Raw genomic sequence first — 18285 nt, 5'->3', positions numbered from 1 at the left:
CAATATTTACAGACTTTAGCTCTTATTAGTACGATTACAAGTAGCGATAATTACACGTTTTACACTGCATTAAACTAAAGTAAACATTCAATAACACGATGTGAATGTGATGAAACATAAAATTGTGGAATATTCGTTTGATTGTACGAAAAATGATTGACATTTGTGAAAGCTCAATTAGATTAAGTGGTTGCTTAAGATAAAATGATGAATGATAAAAGGTAAAATTCAATAATTGTTTAAAGCAATTCAATGAGCATCACGTTCACTAATTTAACTAAAAAGAATTTGCAAAATAACCAGTTTCGCTGCATTCATAAGACGAAAAATGGCACTTTCAGCGACATTGAGGGATTGGGAGTTGGGTGGGAGTGTGTGGTTAATGTTCCTATTCTATGTTTTAATAACAGGCAAAGGCGAACATACGTACTATGTCGTCACAGAAATATAGAGAAACTGGACGTGAAATAAACAATTGCTTGCTCGAATTGAATGTTTAGCGGTGTTTATTGAATTTCTTCAAAAATGTTAATGAATTTCACAATTCATCTCAAGTCATTACTTAATCTATATGAACATACATAAATGTTAATGATCTTCCGTTCGTTTAAATGAGCATACCAAAGTCTTTTGTTGTAGAACATCATGTTATTGAAGATTTACTTTAGATTAATGCGGAGGAAAAGGTGCGGAAGGAAAAATTTTACTGCTATTAAAAATTAAGAGTTGTATGCGATTTTTCTTTTGGGGAGGTTTTGGTCCTCCAATCTCCCCTCCCCCAAAGAAAATAAATCTTACGAGCGCGATTTACAAGAATTAGTCAATAAAGCAGAAAGGTTTAGAATAAAAGAAGTACAATTGCTCAAAAAATGTTCCGGGATTAGAAAAACACATCAAACAATAATATGGTTTGGACCAAATAACATAACAGTAAAATAAACCGAATTTTGATTAAATGTACTCGCTTTATCTTTATTATAAAACCTAAAGAATATTGTGGAGACAGTAAGTAAAGCGCTGTTTCAATTGGTAATGGTACTAAAATGTTTTGAAATAAAAATACGCCATCTGAAAAAGTTTATGGTAAAATGCCATATACGTATCCATTGTCAGAGTATTTGTTTGGAGGTATATTGTACAGATACTAGTCTCATTAAATCACATTGAGATAGGCGACAACCTCAAAGATTTAATGATGAAGATATAACTGCCAACAACATATTTATATGAACAAAGCACTTTAGTTGAAGCATAAAGTAGAAGTAACATTAATGAATGAAAGAAAGCAGCCAAGTTAGAATACGGATCATAGATTAAGAATGATACTTGGAATCAGCTAATCATACAACCCGAAAAAAGAATGTGACTGGCAGTAAACGTATCTTTAAAACAAAGAGAAACTTTGATGAAAACGTTCATAGGGATATTGTTGGTTCAAGGTTACATTTAATGGTCAAGTATCGATCGTGAAAAATGTTTGCACTTCCTTTGATAATTCACTAGTACATGACCAGTTGGAGATACTAAATTTAAGAATGGGAAATTTAAAATTAAAAATACATATAAACAAAGAAATATACATGAAATATGTATTGTTTATAAAAAAAAAACAACTGGTCAACACTCTTCCCCCCCACATCACACACAAACCCATTTTCATCTGCATCAATCACTAAATAGGGTAGTTTTGCCACCATCAACTTTGTGAAAAAACATAAATGGTTTTAATTTTGGCAAATCTTCTAATGATAGGCATCGTACATTTTTCAACTAGAACAACGAACAGTTCCTGACAGCATACTTTACAGAGCTCTCTCCAGTCTCTTTGAAATGCAATCGAAATACGGATTCCAAACTTCGGCTAAAATAAGCAATAATTACCAACACGACGACTACATTAGCGAACAAATGTCGTTTCCAGTATTTTTTCCACACGCGGCCAATGGGAATGTTGTGATAATACATTTGCACAAAATTAGACAGCCAGTTAAAGATGAAATCTATTAAAACACCAATCGCAATTCTTTTCAGGAACTCAAGTAACAATGGTTCTGTGGCGATGTTAAAACTTTGAAGCTGATATGAAATGAAGTAAGCTTGACTCAAAACAAGAGTGTTGTATTCAAAAAGTATATCTTGAATTTCTAAGTCAGCTTTCAACCGTCTTGCATGAGCAGTGCTCCATGGTAAAACTTGTAGTCTTTGAAAACAACGCAATTTCTTTAAAGCTGAAACTATTCGTTTCCACAATTTGAGTCGAAGTTCTTCGGTGGCTCTTTTCAGAAAGTTTAAAACTGCTGATAATAATGAAAGGCCAGTAAAAAGCCAAATACTTTTAAAGTTTGTCTGCATCGTTCTATAAAGGAATATAGTACCACCTCGGATCATGAACACCAGGACAAAACTACGACCGGGATGAACAAGCTCGGAACTTCTTTTCAACGCTATATGCCCACACAATACTGTAGGAATAAGTGACGCCAGTGGTGAGGAAGTAGCAATCAAGAATTTATATAAGCTTTGACGAGCTTTATTGAACACAGGAATTATTGTAAACTTGTAAAATATGAAAGTAAAATACAAAAGACAAATTCTATAGAAACGAGAACTGTGATGTGAAAATTTGAATAAGGAATGAAAGGTTGGTTGGTTCGAAGATTGTACACTATCAAAAATGTAAAGCAAAACAGCGATATACAAAATAAGAGATGTGGAGGGTATCTGTAGTAGCTATTTGTAGCGTAAGCATTAAACTGAATCAAAATCATTTCGTAAATGACCACCAACTCGCTGAATATGACACCAACATAAACCGTTGACGAGAACTTTGATTTAAATTCTTTCCATCCAAATAATATCATCATCGTCAATGGAAACCATAAATATGTCACTATCGCCTGCATGGAATCACCAAAAACATGAGCACGTTTTACAGATAAGGGTAATGTATTGTTGTTGTGATTCTGCCATTCTAGGCAGCTGTAGGTGATATTCATTACCACATAAACAAGCGTTATAAAAAATGCAATAGGAATGATGGACGCCACAATGATGTTTAAATTCATCCAAAAACATTTGCAAAATGTCCTCCAAACTTTTTCACAGTTTTGACAAGCATTGTAATTACTTCCATACTGGCTGGAATCACTAGGGACAAAATGATCGCTTGATAATTGAGCATAATTATCGTCATCGTATTCTTTGTTGATGTAATTGTCTTTATCAGCATTCTCGATTTCTCTGAACTCAACATTTGTATTTTCAGCTAAAGATTCCGAGTTAGACCTCATTCTTGATGTATCTGGAGCAAAAAGTGAACAAAGCCATAACGCACACTCGATTATCTCCACCAGCATTTTAAATAAGGTCAATGGATGATTCTCCACACATTTAGTTTTCCACAGCGTTGTATGACAATGATCATGAGCAAGAAATGGCGTGCTCCTTGCAGATATATGAAAAATAATGAACGACTCATCATTTCGCACATGGTTTTTCCAATATCCAATATATTGTTACGTCTACATGTAAAGCTAAAATCAAAAAACATAAAGAAAGTGCAATTAAAGTATGAGTGACAGTGAAGAGCATGTGACGAAGTGCAGATTAAACAAACTGACAACTTAATGAGAAATATAATGACTAAAACTGGAATTTCTGAAGCTCCTCGCCGTAATAAGTAGTAGTTGCTTAACAATTTCAGTCTTTAAACAATTGCAGATGCTGATAATCCAGGTGAAATATTGTCAAAGCTTGCTCCATATACCAAACTGAGTTACTTCGAGCAATGCACACCTTGTTTGTTGTTTCACTCGAATTAACGTCATTGTGTTCTTCGCAGTGGCGTAACTGCTATGAGCTCTGAATGGGCAGAGCCACGGCACCAAAGCAATCAGAACTCTGAACGGTGTTGTTTAAGAAAACAAAGATAAAAAAGTAAGTCTCTATTTGGGCAAATTAGAAGCATTGATATTTCTCTCATTTTAAGTCATTCGTGAATTCGTGTTCCCGTTAGTAAATTGAAAGTACTATTTGTTATTATTCTATGAAGCGCCTCCAACATTTTAATTTCGTTCCACTGATGAATCAAAGGAAGTTAGAGCTGACGAATGAACCAAAACTGTCTCGCTCCAGTGTTTAGTTTTTGTTCACTGTTATTATCCTATGAAGCGCCTCCAACATTTTAATTTTGTTCCACTGACGACTCAAAGGAAGTTAGAGCAGATGAATGAACCAAAACTATCTCGCTCCAGTGTTTCGTTTTTGTTCACTGTTATTATTCTATGAAGCGCCTCCAACATCTTAATTTTGTTCCACTGACGACTCAAAGGAAGTTAGAGCAGATGAATGAACCAAAACTGTCTTGTTCCAGTGTTTAGTTTTTGTTCACTGTTATTATTTTATGAAGCGCAACTTCCAAATGAGTGTCACGTTTGAATCTTCATCACTTCTATTAGTCATTTTGTATATCCAAATACATCGTTCTGTATTATAAATACAACAGGTTTTGCCTCACATGAGCAGGTTAATAATGAGCTGTATTAAATACTTTGCCAATTGCCAAATTTGTCCCTGACAACACACCAATAAGTTTCAACTCCCTTCAACATAACGATATTTCATTTTCTCGTGGATCAACCGTTGTTAATAGCAAGAAATATATAACAAGAAATATGTATTTTTCCACATATCACCATGTGAACCAACTTCTTTTGTGATCAGTCGTTGTCGTAACTTGTTTTGTACATAGTTTCAAGGCAAATCACTGGCTTTGTCGTTGGCAAAAAAGATTGCTGGAGTTTAAACTTCAGAACTCAAAATTTTCTTTTAGATATGCAACAAACTTTTGCGCTTGAGTTATATGAGTGTGTTTGCAGCATCCGTAATGTCTTAAAACATGAGTGCCAGTAACTTTATGGTTTCATGTTCGAATGACATGTTGATTGAGACAACGGAATTTGATGTTTTAAATTATCATATTTTTGTTCGAGAACCTGGACCTCAACTCAAGACACAATATGGGAATGTATATTAGTTCAAATATATACTTTTCGATATAACAGTACTATTTTATGGGAAACTTTGGTGTACTACCATATGATGCTATGAGTATGAACTATCTTGAAGAAGTACATTTAGTTAAACTAAACGATGCAACTACTCAACAGCAGCACCTGCAAATTGATCATTACGTCTTTGTTCGCATGCTATATTAATAAAAAATATGCGATCGGATAAGCTTTCATTTTCCCTAGTTTGGAAAGTTGATCTTCACTTAGTAACCACGTGTTTTCTTTTTATTATACCAAATACAAGTGCGTGATACTTCCTTGTTTCAATACAGTAGCGGATACAGCTTTCGTCAAAATAAATTATAGCTGCTCAATTTTAAATTCTAAGTACTTTCAGAAAAACATTATAGGTTTTGAATTTCGAAAGAATATAATTTTACCTACGGTTTTCCGCCCACCCCCTAAAATGTTATGTTTTACATATATTATTTTGTACAAATGATAATTAAAGCCCCTCCCCTTGACAGAAAATTCTGGCTACGCCAATGAAAAATAGCCGATTTAGGGTTGGGCAAAATTATGGCCTTTATTTTAAATTCAAAATATATTTATAATCCCACAGAATGTTGTCAGATTGTAATAAAAAGGAGTTTTCTAACAGCTCACACACCGACATCGTACGAGTTTTCACAATATGACAATATGTACATTGAAACCAGTCTGATTTACATATACTTCTTACTTCAACTATACAAATATTATTTACGCTCATTCAATGGAAGAGTTATTAACAAAAGTATCTTCGTAAACAAACTAATAATAATCTTTCTAAGATAACTCCATTCCAGGATAATTAAAATTCAAAACAAAAGCATTAGACTATAGCTTATGTTGCTGCATTTATTCAATAACAATAAGTTAATTCTTTTGTCGATTATCTACTTTGGAAATGATACTCGCGATTAATACAAAATGAGCATTCGTGTTCCTGTCATAACGAGGAAACCATGGAACACAAATAAATCTTTCGAAATAATCTTTTTAGAAATATTTGCTTTGTAGATATGCCGTCTTTTGAGATGCAATATTGATTTTAATTTGTGTGAGCACTTTACGATGGAATATATTGAATGAATATGAGTACTTCACCAATCGTAAAGTTTTAATCATTCGAAACAAATTCACACAGTATAGTCAAGGAATAGCAACGGAGTTTGAGGATATGGTCGATCTGACAAACGATGATGAAACGAGAGAGGATGTTGAGACTCAAACTTTTTTTGTGTCCGCCTGTAAATAGCTTGTTTGTTCGTCGATAACTATCATATCGCCGTTAAATTTTGTCAGCAAAAAAGTTGGCTTAAAGACTTCAATCTTGATAAATTCTCTAATGATGCAGTTTGTCGGTATTACAATTATTATACGCGGGGTCAAATGTTTTATCCATTGATCAAATAATAAAAGTAAATTATAATTTACAGCTAAAAAAATGAACAGTTCTTATAAATGTATTTTGCAGAATTCCCTCCAGAATCTTTAAAATGCGATTGGAACACAGATTCTAAGTTCCGCTAAAATAAGCAATTAATACAAAAATTATAACTATGTTGGCACACAAATGTCGTTTCCAGTACTTGTTCCACACGCGGCCAATGGGAATGTTGTAATAATGCATTTGCACAAAGTTCGACAGACAGTTAAAGATGAAATCTATTGAAACACCAATCGCAATTCTTTTGAGGAACTCTAAGAACAATGGTTTAATGGCGATGTTAAAACTTTGAAGCTGATATGAAATGAAGTACGCTTGGCTCAAAACAAGGATGTTATATTCAAAAAGTGTATCTTGAATTTCTAAGTCTGCTCTTAACCGTCTTGCATGAGCAGTGTTCCACGGTAAAACTCGTAATCTTTGAAAACACTGTAAATTGTTTAAAGCTGAAATTGTACGTTTCCACAGGTTGAAGCGAATTTGTTGGGTTGCCTTTTTCAAAAAGTTAAAAACAGCTGAGAACAATGAGAGACCAATGAAAAGCCAAATACTTTTAAAGTTTGTCTGCATCATTCTATAAACAAATATAACACCACCTCGGATCATACACACCAGAACAAAACTACGACCTGGATGAACGACCTCGGAGCTTTTTCTCAACGCCATATGCCCACAAAATATTGTAGGAATAAGCGCTAACAGAGGTGAAGATGTAGCCATCAAGAATTTATATAATTTTCATGAACTTTTAGGAACACGGGAATAATTGTATAGGTGTATTGATAAGAAAGTAAAGCACTAAAGATAAATTCCATAAGAAGAAGCGCTGTAATGTGATAGTTGGAATAAGAAATGAAAGATTCGTTAGTTCGAATGTTGCAAAGAATCACGAAGGTCGAGCAAAATAAAGACAAACAAAACAAAAAATTTGGAAGACATCTGTAGTAGCTATATGTATCATAAACATTGAATTGAAATGAAATCAAGTGATAAATTACGATCAACTCTCCGAATATGACACCAACATAAACCGTTGATAAAAACTTTGCTTTGAACTCTTTCCATCCAAATAATACTATCATTGTCAATGGAAACCATAAATATAACACAAACGACTCCACGCAATCGCCAAATACTTGAGCACGTTTCACAAATAAAGGTAATGTGTTGTTGTTGTGATTCTGCCATTCCAGACAACTGTAGGTGGTATTCATTTCCACGTAAACAATTGCCAAAGCAAATGTAATTGGAATGATGGAGGCCATAACAATGTTTAAATTTGTCCACAAACATTTCCAAAATGATTTCCAACATGTACCACCATTTTGACAATCATACCAACCTGTTCCGCACAGGCTTGTGTCCCTGTGGAGAGAATGTTCGAATGACATTTCGCCATTATTAACGACAATGTATTCTTTGTTGATAAAAGTTCTCGGCGCATCATTCTCGATTTCTCTAAATTCGAAATTGGTATTTTCGGGTAAAGATTCTTCGTTAGAACGAACTCTCGGTGTATCTGAAGCAAATAGTGAACAAATTGACAAAGCAAGCCCGATTATCTCTTCTATCATTCTGCTTATCTTTAACAGACGAGGCAAAGGAAAGTTTATGAAATTATTCACAATTTTCCCACTTAATTAAACTGTCTCGCTTTCGGTGGCTTTTATGTTCAATAAATCTCTTGATGCCAAACGCCACACCCGAGCGAGTGCCACGTTTATAATCTTTAAATACACAAAGAGAAAATAAAGTTATAATCCAGTCAAAAAACGTCATGATTCTACATCTATCCTTACAATAAATACAAATAGTTTTCAAACAGTCCAATATATATGAGCCTAGAAAAAGTTCAAAAGCATTAAATATAAAATGACAAATTAATTTGCATAAAAATACATGCATATTATTGGGTCAATATAAAAATCTTTCAAAAACGTCACGGATCAACAGTTATTAATGACCAGCAATAAAGAAAACGGAACAATATTTTCAAACACGTCAACACGTAAAGCCACTTTCCTTATGTTCAGTATTCGCGTGTTGTTGTGTGAATAAATTTCATAAATGATCATTGGCTTTGTTGTTTGCAGAAAGTTTAAGACGTGACGAGATGGGTTTTGAATTCAAAGAACTGGAAAATGAACCGTTTATATCGTACGTTAACAAAGAATACGATGACATGGATATAAATGACAACAATGGTCAAATTTTAACTTCGGAGATCACGAATGAAGGACTTCAGAACACAACGAACTTGCAAAATGGTAGAAACGCTTGCAAATCTCTTTGGAAAAGTACGAGGATGACGATCAGTCTTCTTTTATCTCTCATTCCATTAACTGCTGTGGCCATGGCACTAATATTCTTGGACATCAACACCACATATAGATGTCAGCAATGGAAGAATATGTACAACGCCAGTCTACCTTTGTCTGTGAGACGTACGCACGTCTACGGTGATAATGTTGAAACATTAGTAATATATACATGGTTCCCACTAACTATGATCTTACTATTCGGTTGGAAAGAATTCAAAACAAAGTATTTATCAGTCGCTTATATTGCCGTAATGTTTGGCTTGTTAGCAGTGATATATCATCAGATTTTGCTAGAGTTTCAAGTTCAGAATTCCAAATTGTACTATGGATATCCGAAAAACGTTTGTTTTTGCGTTATGTTAGTGTGTTCAGCTTCCGTAATAGTTTACAACATCCGTTCCAGCGACATCGTGGTTTCATATTCGAATGTTCACATTATGACACTTATTCTAATCGAATTCATTTTATGTGCTTTCATTTCATACATCTACAAGTACGGAATTTTTGTTGCTATCAACAAAGTACAAGAGCCACGATTCAAATTCTTCATCGCCGCATCCTCTCCAGCGATGACCATTCTTCCTACCGTATTGTGCATGCAAATGGCGCTGAGAAAAAGTTCCAAGCTTGTTCACCCTGATCGTTGTTTTGTCCTCGTCTATGTTATCCGAGGTGGAGCTATATTTTTGTTTCGAACTATGCAATCTGATTTCCAAAGAATTTGGTTATTCGTTGCTCTTTCATTATCGTCAGCAATTTCAGGTTTTTTCATGAAGACCACTCGACAAATTCGTTTCAATTTTTGGAAACGCACAATCTCAAAATTACACTCCCTGGGCTATTTCCTACGATTTCGAGCATCAACGTGGAACACAGCACATGCAAGACGGTTGCAAGCTGACTTGGAAATACAAGATATGCTTTTTGAATACAGCACTATCGTTTTGAGTCAAGCTTACTTTACTTTTTACCACCTTCAAAGTTTTGAAATACAAACATGGCCGCTGATTTTAGAGTTGCTTGAAAGAATTGCAATTGGTCTCGCCATTGAATTTATTTTTAACTGTTTATCAAATCATGTTCAGATGTATCACTACAACATTCCCATTGGCCGTGTGTGGAGAAGATACTGGAAACGACATTTGTTGGCTAATTTAATTTTTGTGCTTACCATTATTGCATATTTTAGCCAAGATTTCACGTCGCTATTTCAATCACGTTATCAGGAGAGACGAAATAATATCAGGAACTGTACAACATTATTTTGAGTAAACATTGGTGAGCTGTTAAATTATCAAACGAAAATGATGTTTACATAGTATTTAGTGTAGTGCTATACGTTTAATCTCTGCAGCAATGAGTGTTTTTGACTAATATCAACGAATATTTTACTCAGTTTACTTTATCTAAAATTGTAAATGAAGATTTGCTTACTCCCTCATCAAATCAAAACAACTTTCAACAACGAAGTACATTTGAGAAGTAAATTTTATAATTGGCTACAAAATGTCTGTAGCCCGGGTCATGCATCCAACTATTTTTGATATCAAATTGTAAGACCAGAACCCTCTAAAATTTATTGTGAAATAATAGTCAACTCAAATGAAATAACAGGAAGTAGTCAGACTTACTAACTTCGATCAGCAACACCTGGTGTATGTGCTTTTGGCAAAAGAGAGCCTGTGAATTTAAAAAAAACTCATTTGATAATGAAGTTGTCCCGAAGGTCTCCTCAATTTGTATTCTTCTCAATAAACAGAGTAAGCATCTTTTATTTCTGAAATGAAACACAGGTAATAAACAGACTTACCACCTCCAATCAACACCTGGTCCGTGTACTTTTGTCAATAGAGAACCTATGAATTTGAAAAAAATCTCATTTGAATAATGAACAAAGTAGTTTAAACAAGCTTTGTTGATCAAACATTAAACGAATAAACGCAACTGAACATCATTCAACAACCAATTCTATTACATAACATGAATGAAATGGCGTTAAAGCTTTCACAAATTTAAGATAGTATAGTAACAAAACGTTTTATCGGGAAAATGTAGAAATATGTTTGGCCTTGCTATAATTCAAAAACAAGAAAGCGTCGAACATAAAATTTTGTCCTTAAAAATTTGTTTATTGACTGCATTGCCAGATCGTCTTTGAATTTAATTAAACTGATTACTGAAATAGCTATTGCCTAATTAAAGCAAATTTTACTATTTTTTCGCTGAATAAACAATAGTATGCAAAGTAATGAACCATCAGCTACAATAGTAGAAGAGTTTAACAGTTCTAGCAACAAAATAGAAAATGGACTATAAAAAAAGATTGTCTTTGCAAATTTAAAATGGTGAAAAACGATCTAAATAATTTGGATTCAAGCAACCTTTTAATGCGCATGGTTATACATTGAAGGATTAAACATTATGTTAAAAAGGCCACATTACTATAATTACGTAACACGTTGCTCTTTCTCTACATAGTAATCTATGGTTGAAAAATAGTATTGGTAGTGAGACTGATCATTTAGATATTTCTATTCATTGTACGTACAAATATTATTAGAATAACATTTGCCAATCGATACAACAAAAGATCAATATAATCCTTTACTAAAACAACGAACAATTTCTTATTGAATAGTTTGCAGAGCTCGCTCCAGACTCTTCAAAATGCGATCGAAACACGGATTCGAAACTTCGGTTAAAATTAGCAATAATCATCAACACGACAAATGTATTGGCAAACAAATGTCGTTTCCAGTATTTGTTCCACACGCGGCCAATGGGAATGTTATAATAATATATTTGCACATAGTTGGACAGACATTCAAAGATGAAATCTATTGAAACACCAATTGCAATTCTTTTCAGAAACTCATACAAAAATGGCTCAAAGGCGATGTTAAAACTTTGAAATTGATATGAAATGAAGAAAGTTTGACTCAAAACAAGAGTGTTGTATTCAAAAAGTATATCTTGAATTTCTAGGTCAGCTTTTAACCGTCTTGCATGAGCTGTGTTCCACGGTAAAATTTGTAGTCTTTGACAACATTGTAATTTGTTCAAAGCTGAAACTACTCGTTTCCACATTTTGAAACGAATTTGTTGGGTTGCCTTTTTTAAAAAGTTCAAAACCGATGAAAACAATGAAAGAACAACGAAAAGCCAAATATTTTTAAAGTTTGTCTGCATTGTTCTGTAAATGAAAATAATTCCACCACGGATCATAAAGACCAGAACAAAACTACGACCTGGATGAACGACCTCAGAACTTCTTCTCAACGCTATATGTCCACACAACACTGTAGGAATGAGTGCTAACAGTGGTGAAGAGGTAGCAATCAAGAATTTATGCAACTTAAGATGAGCTTTATTAAACAAAGGAATAATTGTGAATTTATAAACATATGAAATCATTGTACAAAAAATAAATTCCATAGTAACGACAACTGCAATGTGACATTTGGTTTGTGAAATGAAAGATTGGTTAATTCGAATGTTGTAAGTGACCACAAATGTACAGAATACTAACGAGGCACAAAAAAGAGCCATAACAGGAAATTTGTAGTAGCTATGAACACCGTAAAAATTGAATTGAAATGAAGTCAAATGATAAATAGAGACCAACTCTCCGAATATGACACCAACATAAACCGTTGATGAAAACTTTGTTTTAAATTCTTCCCAACCGAATAAAAATATCATTGAAAATGGGAACCATAAACATAATACAAACGTCTCCACGCAATCACCAAAGACGTGAGCACGTTTTATAGATAACGGTAATGTGTTGTTGTTGTGATTCTGCCATTCCAGACAACTGTAGGCGGTATTCATTGACACGTAAACAATCGCTATACAAAATGCAATAGGAATGATGGAGGCCACAATGATATTTACATTCGTCCACAAACATTTCCATAATGTCTTCAAAACTTTTCCTTTATTTTTTTCACAACTTCTTACATAATAGCTTGACGCGCTGACCAATTCCTCTCTAATATTTCATCATAATTATCGTCATCGTATTCTTTATTGATGAAAGTTTTTTGTGCGTCATTCTCAATTTCTCTAAACTCAGCATTTGTATTTTCGGGTAGAGTTTCTGTGTTAGAACTAACTCTCGGCGTATCTGCAGAAAAAAGTGAACAAAGCGACAAAGAAAATGCTATTATCTCCTCCAGCATTTTGACTATGTTTGACCAACGAATCAATCGAAATTATGATTAGGTTCATTTCACATATGTAAATGTTTTGTTAAACGAAACAGCACACAATTCTTCAAATATCCTACATATTTTATTACTTATAATCCGGGGAAACGTAATGTTGTATAAATGGCAGTGGGAAGAAGTTTGTTTAATATTTCATCTAACTGTTTACGGCAAAACCACCGAAGAAATCTTAACAAAGCTCTAAACCTTCCTTGCCTTTATGATTATTCTTACTATGACTTTGCATAGCAGAAAGCGAATTCTAAGTATAAAGATAATTGCCCAACATAAAACTTTCAATAAGGCCATGGGTACATAAATTTATTAACAATAACTTTTCGTCTTTAGCTTAAGACATCTTCAGATTACAATATATACATTAGTTAGAAAACATATATACTAATTATACACTATTTACAGGGTGTTAATTTACAAGATACAGTGATGACAATGTTGTGCGATTTTTGTGTTAAGGGATAGAGTGGTGTTGAATGGAATTAGTTAAGATTTAGTGGGGTGGAACTGCCTTGGACATGAGATGGTTTAAGTTTGGAGATGCGGAGGCTTTCGTGGATGGAGAATTCGTATGCATTAGGAGAGGATGATAGAATGTCGAAATCGTCAAAGTCGGCGGAGTGATTAGTGGTTTTGAGATGGGTGAGCACACTGGAATTGATTGGACTCGATGAAGTTTTTCCTGTCAAAGGAAAGATGCCCAAATGTTCCGATACTCTGGGGCCGGTTGCATAAAGCTCTTAACTACTTTTTAACTACACTTTTTGCAGTTAAAAAGTAGTTAAATTTAACCACGCGGTTAAGTCGGTTGTATAAAAAAGTAGTTAGCGCTATGCTATGGAGCATAGTTAACTTTTCAAAACACAGTTAAATATTGCGGCTTAGCTTCTCAAAGACAATTATGGGCGAGATGTTGTTGATCAACAAGGTTTTACCTTGAGTTCTTAATCACATATGTATCTTCCATGGCAAAGGCTTTTAGAATAAGAGTTTATGGACGGTGTACTACATTCGTCAGCGCTGTAAACATCCCAAGTTTAGCTGACGAAATGTTCCGATACTCTGTTGTGTAAATGGCGCGTACCCACGTACGACGCAGAGAAGTGTCGTCACTTAAATAGATAAGCAAAAAACCTGATTTCAGAAATTTGAAAACTCTATCTTTGAAAGGAAAGAAGAATGAAAGATGTGCAGAAGAGCGAAAGACAAAGCAAATATTGAGGTGAGGATAAGAAGCATTGCAAAGTCGAGTGATTTGGGGCGAATCTGAAGGGAGTGTGAGCCGGTGAAGGGAAGGGCAAGATACATAATTTTGTTTGGTAGTGTGCATGGGAGGTTTAGATGCGAAAAGATTTTTGAGGAAACGTCGGACAAGTTTATCGAAGAATTGGGAAGGGAAACTATTCGAGTGGAACATTTTTCGAATTACTTCAAGTTGGCGATGAAAGTTCTCGTAGGTGGAGCAAAGATGGAAAGTTCCGTGAATGAGGCAAGAAACTATGGAGCGTTTGTATGTTAGTGGTATGAAGCTTTTGCTGTCTGTAAAAATACCAGTTAAAGTAGGTTTTCGGTAAAGAGAGTTAGAGAATATGCCATTAGAACGCGTTATTTCGACGTTTAGGAAGGGAGGTTTGCAGACATTTTCTAACTCGGAAGTGAAACGAATGTTTGGATGTTGTTGGTTAAGGAAGTCAAGAAAGAGAGGTACATGCTCAAAGCAACTAAAAAAAAGGAAACGGTCGTTGGAATAGGAGTGGCTTGAAATTTGAGGGGCATTTGTTTAACCATGGTTTCTCGTGAAAAGACATGAAGATATTGGCAAAGAGGCTTCCAAGGGGCTTCCCATGGCTACACCATCGATTGGTTGATACATGCTACCATTAAAAGTGAAGTGGCAATTCTTAACTGAAAGTGACAAGAGTTTAGTGAATTGAGAACGGTCAAAACCGTGGAAGTGAGAAGAATAAGAAATTATGTCATTGGTGATTATTTCAATGGATATTAGTGAACAAGGAGGTAACATCAAATGTAGCCAATACTGTGTTATTGGAATTTATGCTGCAATTCAAAAGTTCTTGAACAAAGGAAAAAGAATCCTTGATGACAAAGGGGCTGGCGGAGATGTGTGAGAAGAGGGATAAAAAACTTGCCTATGTTGTATGAATAGTGGTTGATCGAAGAGACGATGGGTCTTAAAGTGTTTGAAACTTTGTGGACTTTTGGAAGTCCATATGTTCTGCATTGTTTTATAAAGGAATATAACGCCGCCTCGAATCATAGAGACCATGATAAAGCTACGACCGGGATGAACGACCTTAGAACTTTTTCTCGACGCCAAATGCCCACACAAGACTGTAGGAATAATCGCTAACAATGGTGAAGACGTAGCGATCAAGAATTTAAACAAGTTAAAACGAACGTTATTGAACACAGGAATAATTATAAACTTGTAGAAATATGAAATCAAAGTACAAAAGAAAAATTGCATAATGATAAGTACTGTAATGTGAAAATTGGAGTAAGGGATGAAATGTTTGAAAACACGGATGTTGTAAAGTACCACAAACGTCGAGAAAAATATCGAGACACAAAACAGAACACTTGGAGGATATCTATAGTAGCTATTTGTATCATAAACATTAAACTGAAGTGAAATCAATTGATAAATAACGACCAACTCGCTAACTAGACAGCGATATAAATCGTGGATGAAAAGTTCGCTTTAAACTCTTTCTATCCAAATAATATCATCATTGTCAACGGAAACCATAAATATATCACAAACGATTCTACGCAATCACCAAAGACGTGAGCACGTTTTACAGATAACGGTAATGTGTTGTTCTTGTGATTCTGCGATTCCCAACAGTTGTAAACAATATTCATTGACACGTAAACAAGCGTTAAAGCAAATGCAATGGGAATGATGAACGCTACAATGATGCTTAAATTCACCCACAAGCATTTCCAAAATGTCTTTCAAACTTTGCCATTTTTGTAATCATCACTACAACTTGTTACATAATGGCTTGAGTCGCTACGAACAAAATCTTCGATTAATGTTTCACCACAAATATCGTCGTCGTATTCTTTGTTAATATAACTTTGTTATGCATCATCCTCATACTCCCTGAACTCAATATTTGTATTTTCGGGTAAAGTTTCTGTGTTAGAACAAACTCTCGGTGTATCTGCAGTAAAAAGTGAACAAATTGGCAAAGCAAACCCAATTATCTCCTTCAGCATTATAACTATCTTTATCCAGCCACTCAAAAGGAAATATCGGAAATGAAACAAACTTTCTTGTCATTGTGGATAGTTTTTGCTTGCTTAATTACTTGTTCAAAGGGCCGCTCCCAAATGGGCGCCACACCAAAAGCTTTAAAAACTAAAAAAAGTCTCATATGCTCGAATGTGTATTCGAATCATAAATTTATGTTTCGATAGCCATCTCTATAATGAATACATTAAATTTTCTTTGCGCTCCAAACCTTCATCAAGCCCTATAATAAAAATCAAAACCAACAATAGATACGTTAGACGTTCGTCTGAATGAAACAATATTTCAATGTCATTGCAACAGTTCTTAATGGCAAGCAATATAAAACACGGAATTATGTTAAAGTGTTCCATGTAAATCAATTCGTTACATGTAAGTCGTAAACATTTAAACCAAGCTAACCAACACTTCTTGTGCTTAGTATTACCAACTTGTTTTTCACCATGGTCGTGGTTTTTTCTCGTGTACATTATCCGAGGTGGAGCTATATTTTTGTTTTAAACAATGCAATTTGATTTCTAAAGAATTTGGCTGTTCTTTGTTCTTTCATTATCGTCAGCAATTTCCGGTTTTTTCATAAATACCACTCGTCGAATTCGTTTTAATTTTTGGAAACGGAAAATCTCAAAATTAAACTTCGTGGGCCATTTCCAAAGAGTTCGCGCTCTTTCACAGGACAATGCACATGCCAAACGGTTGCAAGCTGACTTGCATATACAAGAGATGCTTTTTGAATAAACACTATCGTTTTGACTAAAGCTTACATCACGAGGCGTAACTAAAACTTTAATTTGGTGTGAATGGGGTATATATTCATATATTTAGTTGTGCCCGAACTATTTCCTTTGAAAGATAACTCATTTTAATCCATTCCATCAAAAGTATTGACCACGGCACTAATATTCTTGGCAATAAACACCATCTACACATGTCTGCAATTGCAGAATTATTACATCAAGAAACTGCCGTTGTCTGTGAGGCGTACACACGTCTATGGTGACAATTTTCAAATCATGGTGATATTTTCATGGTTCCAACTTGTGATGATCTTATAATTCAGCAGAGAAGAATTCCAAACAAAAAATTTATCTGTTGCTTATATTGCTGTAATTTTTGGTCTGTTAACAGGAAATATGATCACATTTTGCTAGGGTTTCAGCTTTACAACACAGAAATGTACTAAACATATCTGAGAAACGTTTGGTTCTGCGTTATGCTAGTGTGTTCAACTTCTGTAATGGTTTACAACATCCGTTCCAACGACATCGTGGTTTCATATTCGAATGTTCATATTGTGACTCTTGCCCTAATTGAATTCATTTTATGTTTTTTACTTTCAAATATCTGTAAGTAAAATGTCGTTGTTGTTATCAACAAAGTGCAAAAAAAGCCAAGATTCAAATTCTTCATCGCCCCATCGACTGCAGCGATGTCGCTCATTCCTTCTCTAACACATGCATACAAATGACGGTACTAAAAAGTTTCGACCTTGTTCACCCAGGTCGATTTTTCCTTTGAAGTGCAGTATCCGAAGTGGGAATATATTTTTGTATCGAACAAAGCAATCATATTTCCAAAGAATTTGGCCGTTTTTGGTCTTTAATTATCGTCAGCAATTTCCAGGTTTTTTATAAAGACCACTCGACAACTTTCCTTCAAATTTTGGAAACTCACAATCTTAAAATTACACTCCCTAGCTATTTCCTAGAAGTTCGTTCATTAAACAGCACAGGCATGACGTTTACAAGCTGACTTGAAAATACAAGATATGCTTTTTCAATACAGCACTATCGATTTTAGTCAAACTTATTTTAGTTTTTACATCTTTCAAATTTTTGAAATACGAACGTGGCCACTGATTTTAAATTTTCTTAAAAGAATTGCGATTAGTCTCACCATTGAATTTATTTTGAACTGTTTATCAAATCATGTTCAAATGTATCACACCACAACA

At 34.4% G+C, this 18285-nt stretch overlaps 2 protein-coding genes across 2 annotated transcripts; one reads left to right on the top strand and one right to left on the bottom strand.

Annotated features, from left to right (window-relative positions):
- Positions 1 to 1770: 1770 nt before the first annotated feature.
- On the bottom strand, positions 1771 to 3356 carry LOC124452237. Its single transcript, XM_047002820.1, has 2 exons — positions 3000 to 3356; positions 1771 to 2730 (listed from the first exon to the last, which is right to left on the bottom strand). The coding sequence occupies exons 1-2, from the start codon at positions 3354 to 3356 to the stop codon at positions 1771 to 1773; spliced, it is 1317 nt and encodes a 438-aa protein (XP_046858776.1).
- A 4840-nt stretch (positions 3357 to 8196) lies between these two features.
- LOC124451435 lies at positions 8197 to 10436 on the top strand. The gene has a single exon (XM_047002051.1). It carries the CDS (start codon positions 8618 to 8620, stop codon positions 10091 to 10093), a length of 1476 nt encoding a protein of 491 aa, XP_046858007.1. The 5' UTR covers positions 8197 to 8617; the 3' UTR covers positions 10094 to 10436.
- The last annotated feature ends 7849 nt before the right edge of the window (positions 10437 to 18285 follow it).

The sequence above is a fragment of the Xenia sp. Carnegie-2017 genome, unplaced genomic scaffold, assembly GCF_021976095.1.
Source record: "Xenia sp. Carnegie-2017 unplaced genomic scaffold, XeniaSp_v1 HiC_scaffold_24, whole genome shotgun sequence".
NCBI lineage: Eukaryota > Metazoa > Cnidaria > Anthozoa > Malacalcyonacea > Xeniidae > Xenia > Xenia sp. Carnegie-2017.
The sequence above is the reverse complement of the archived record's forward strand: the minus strand, read 5'-3'. Positions and strand labels throughout refer to the sequence as shown.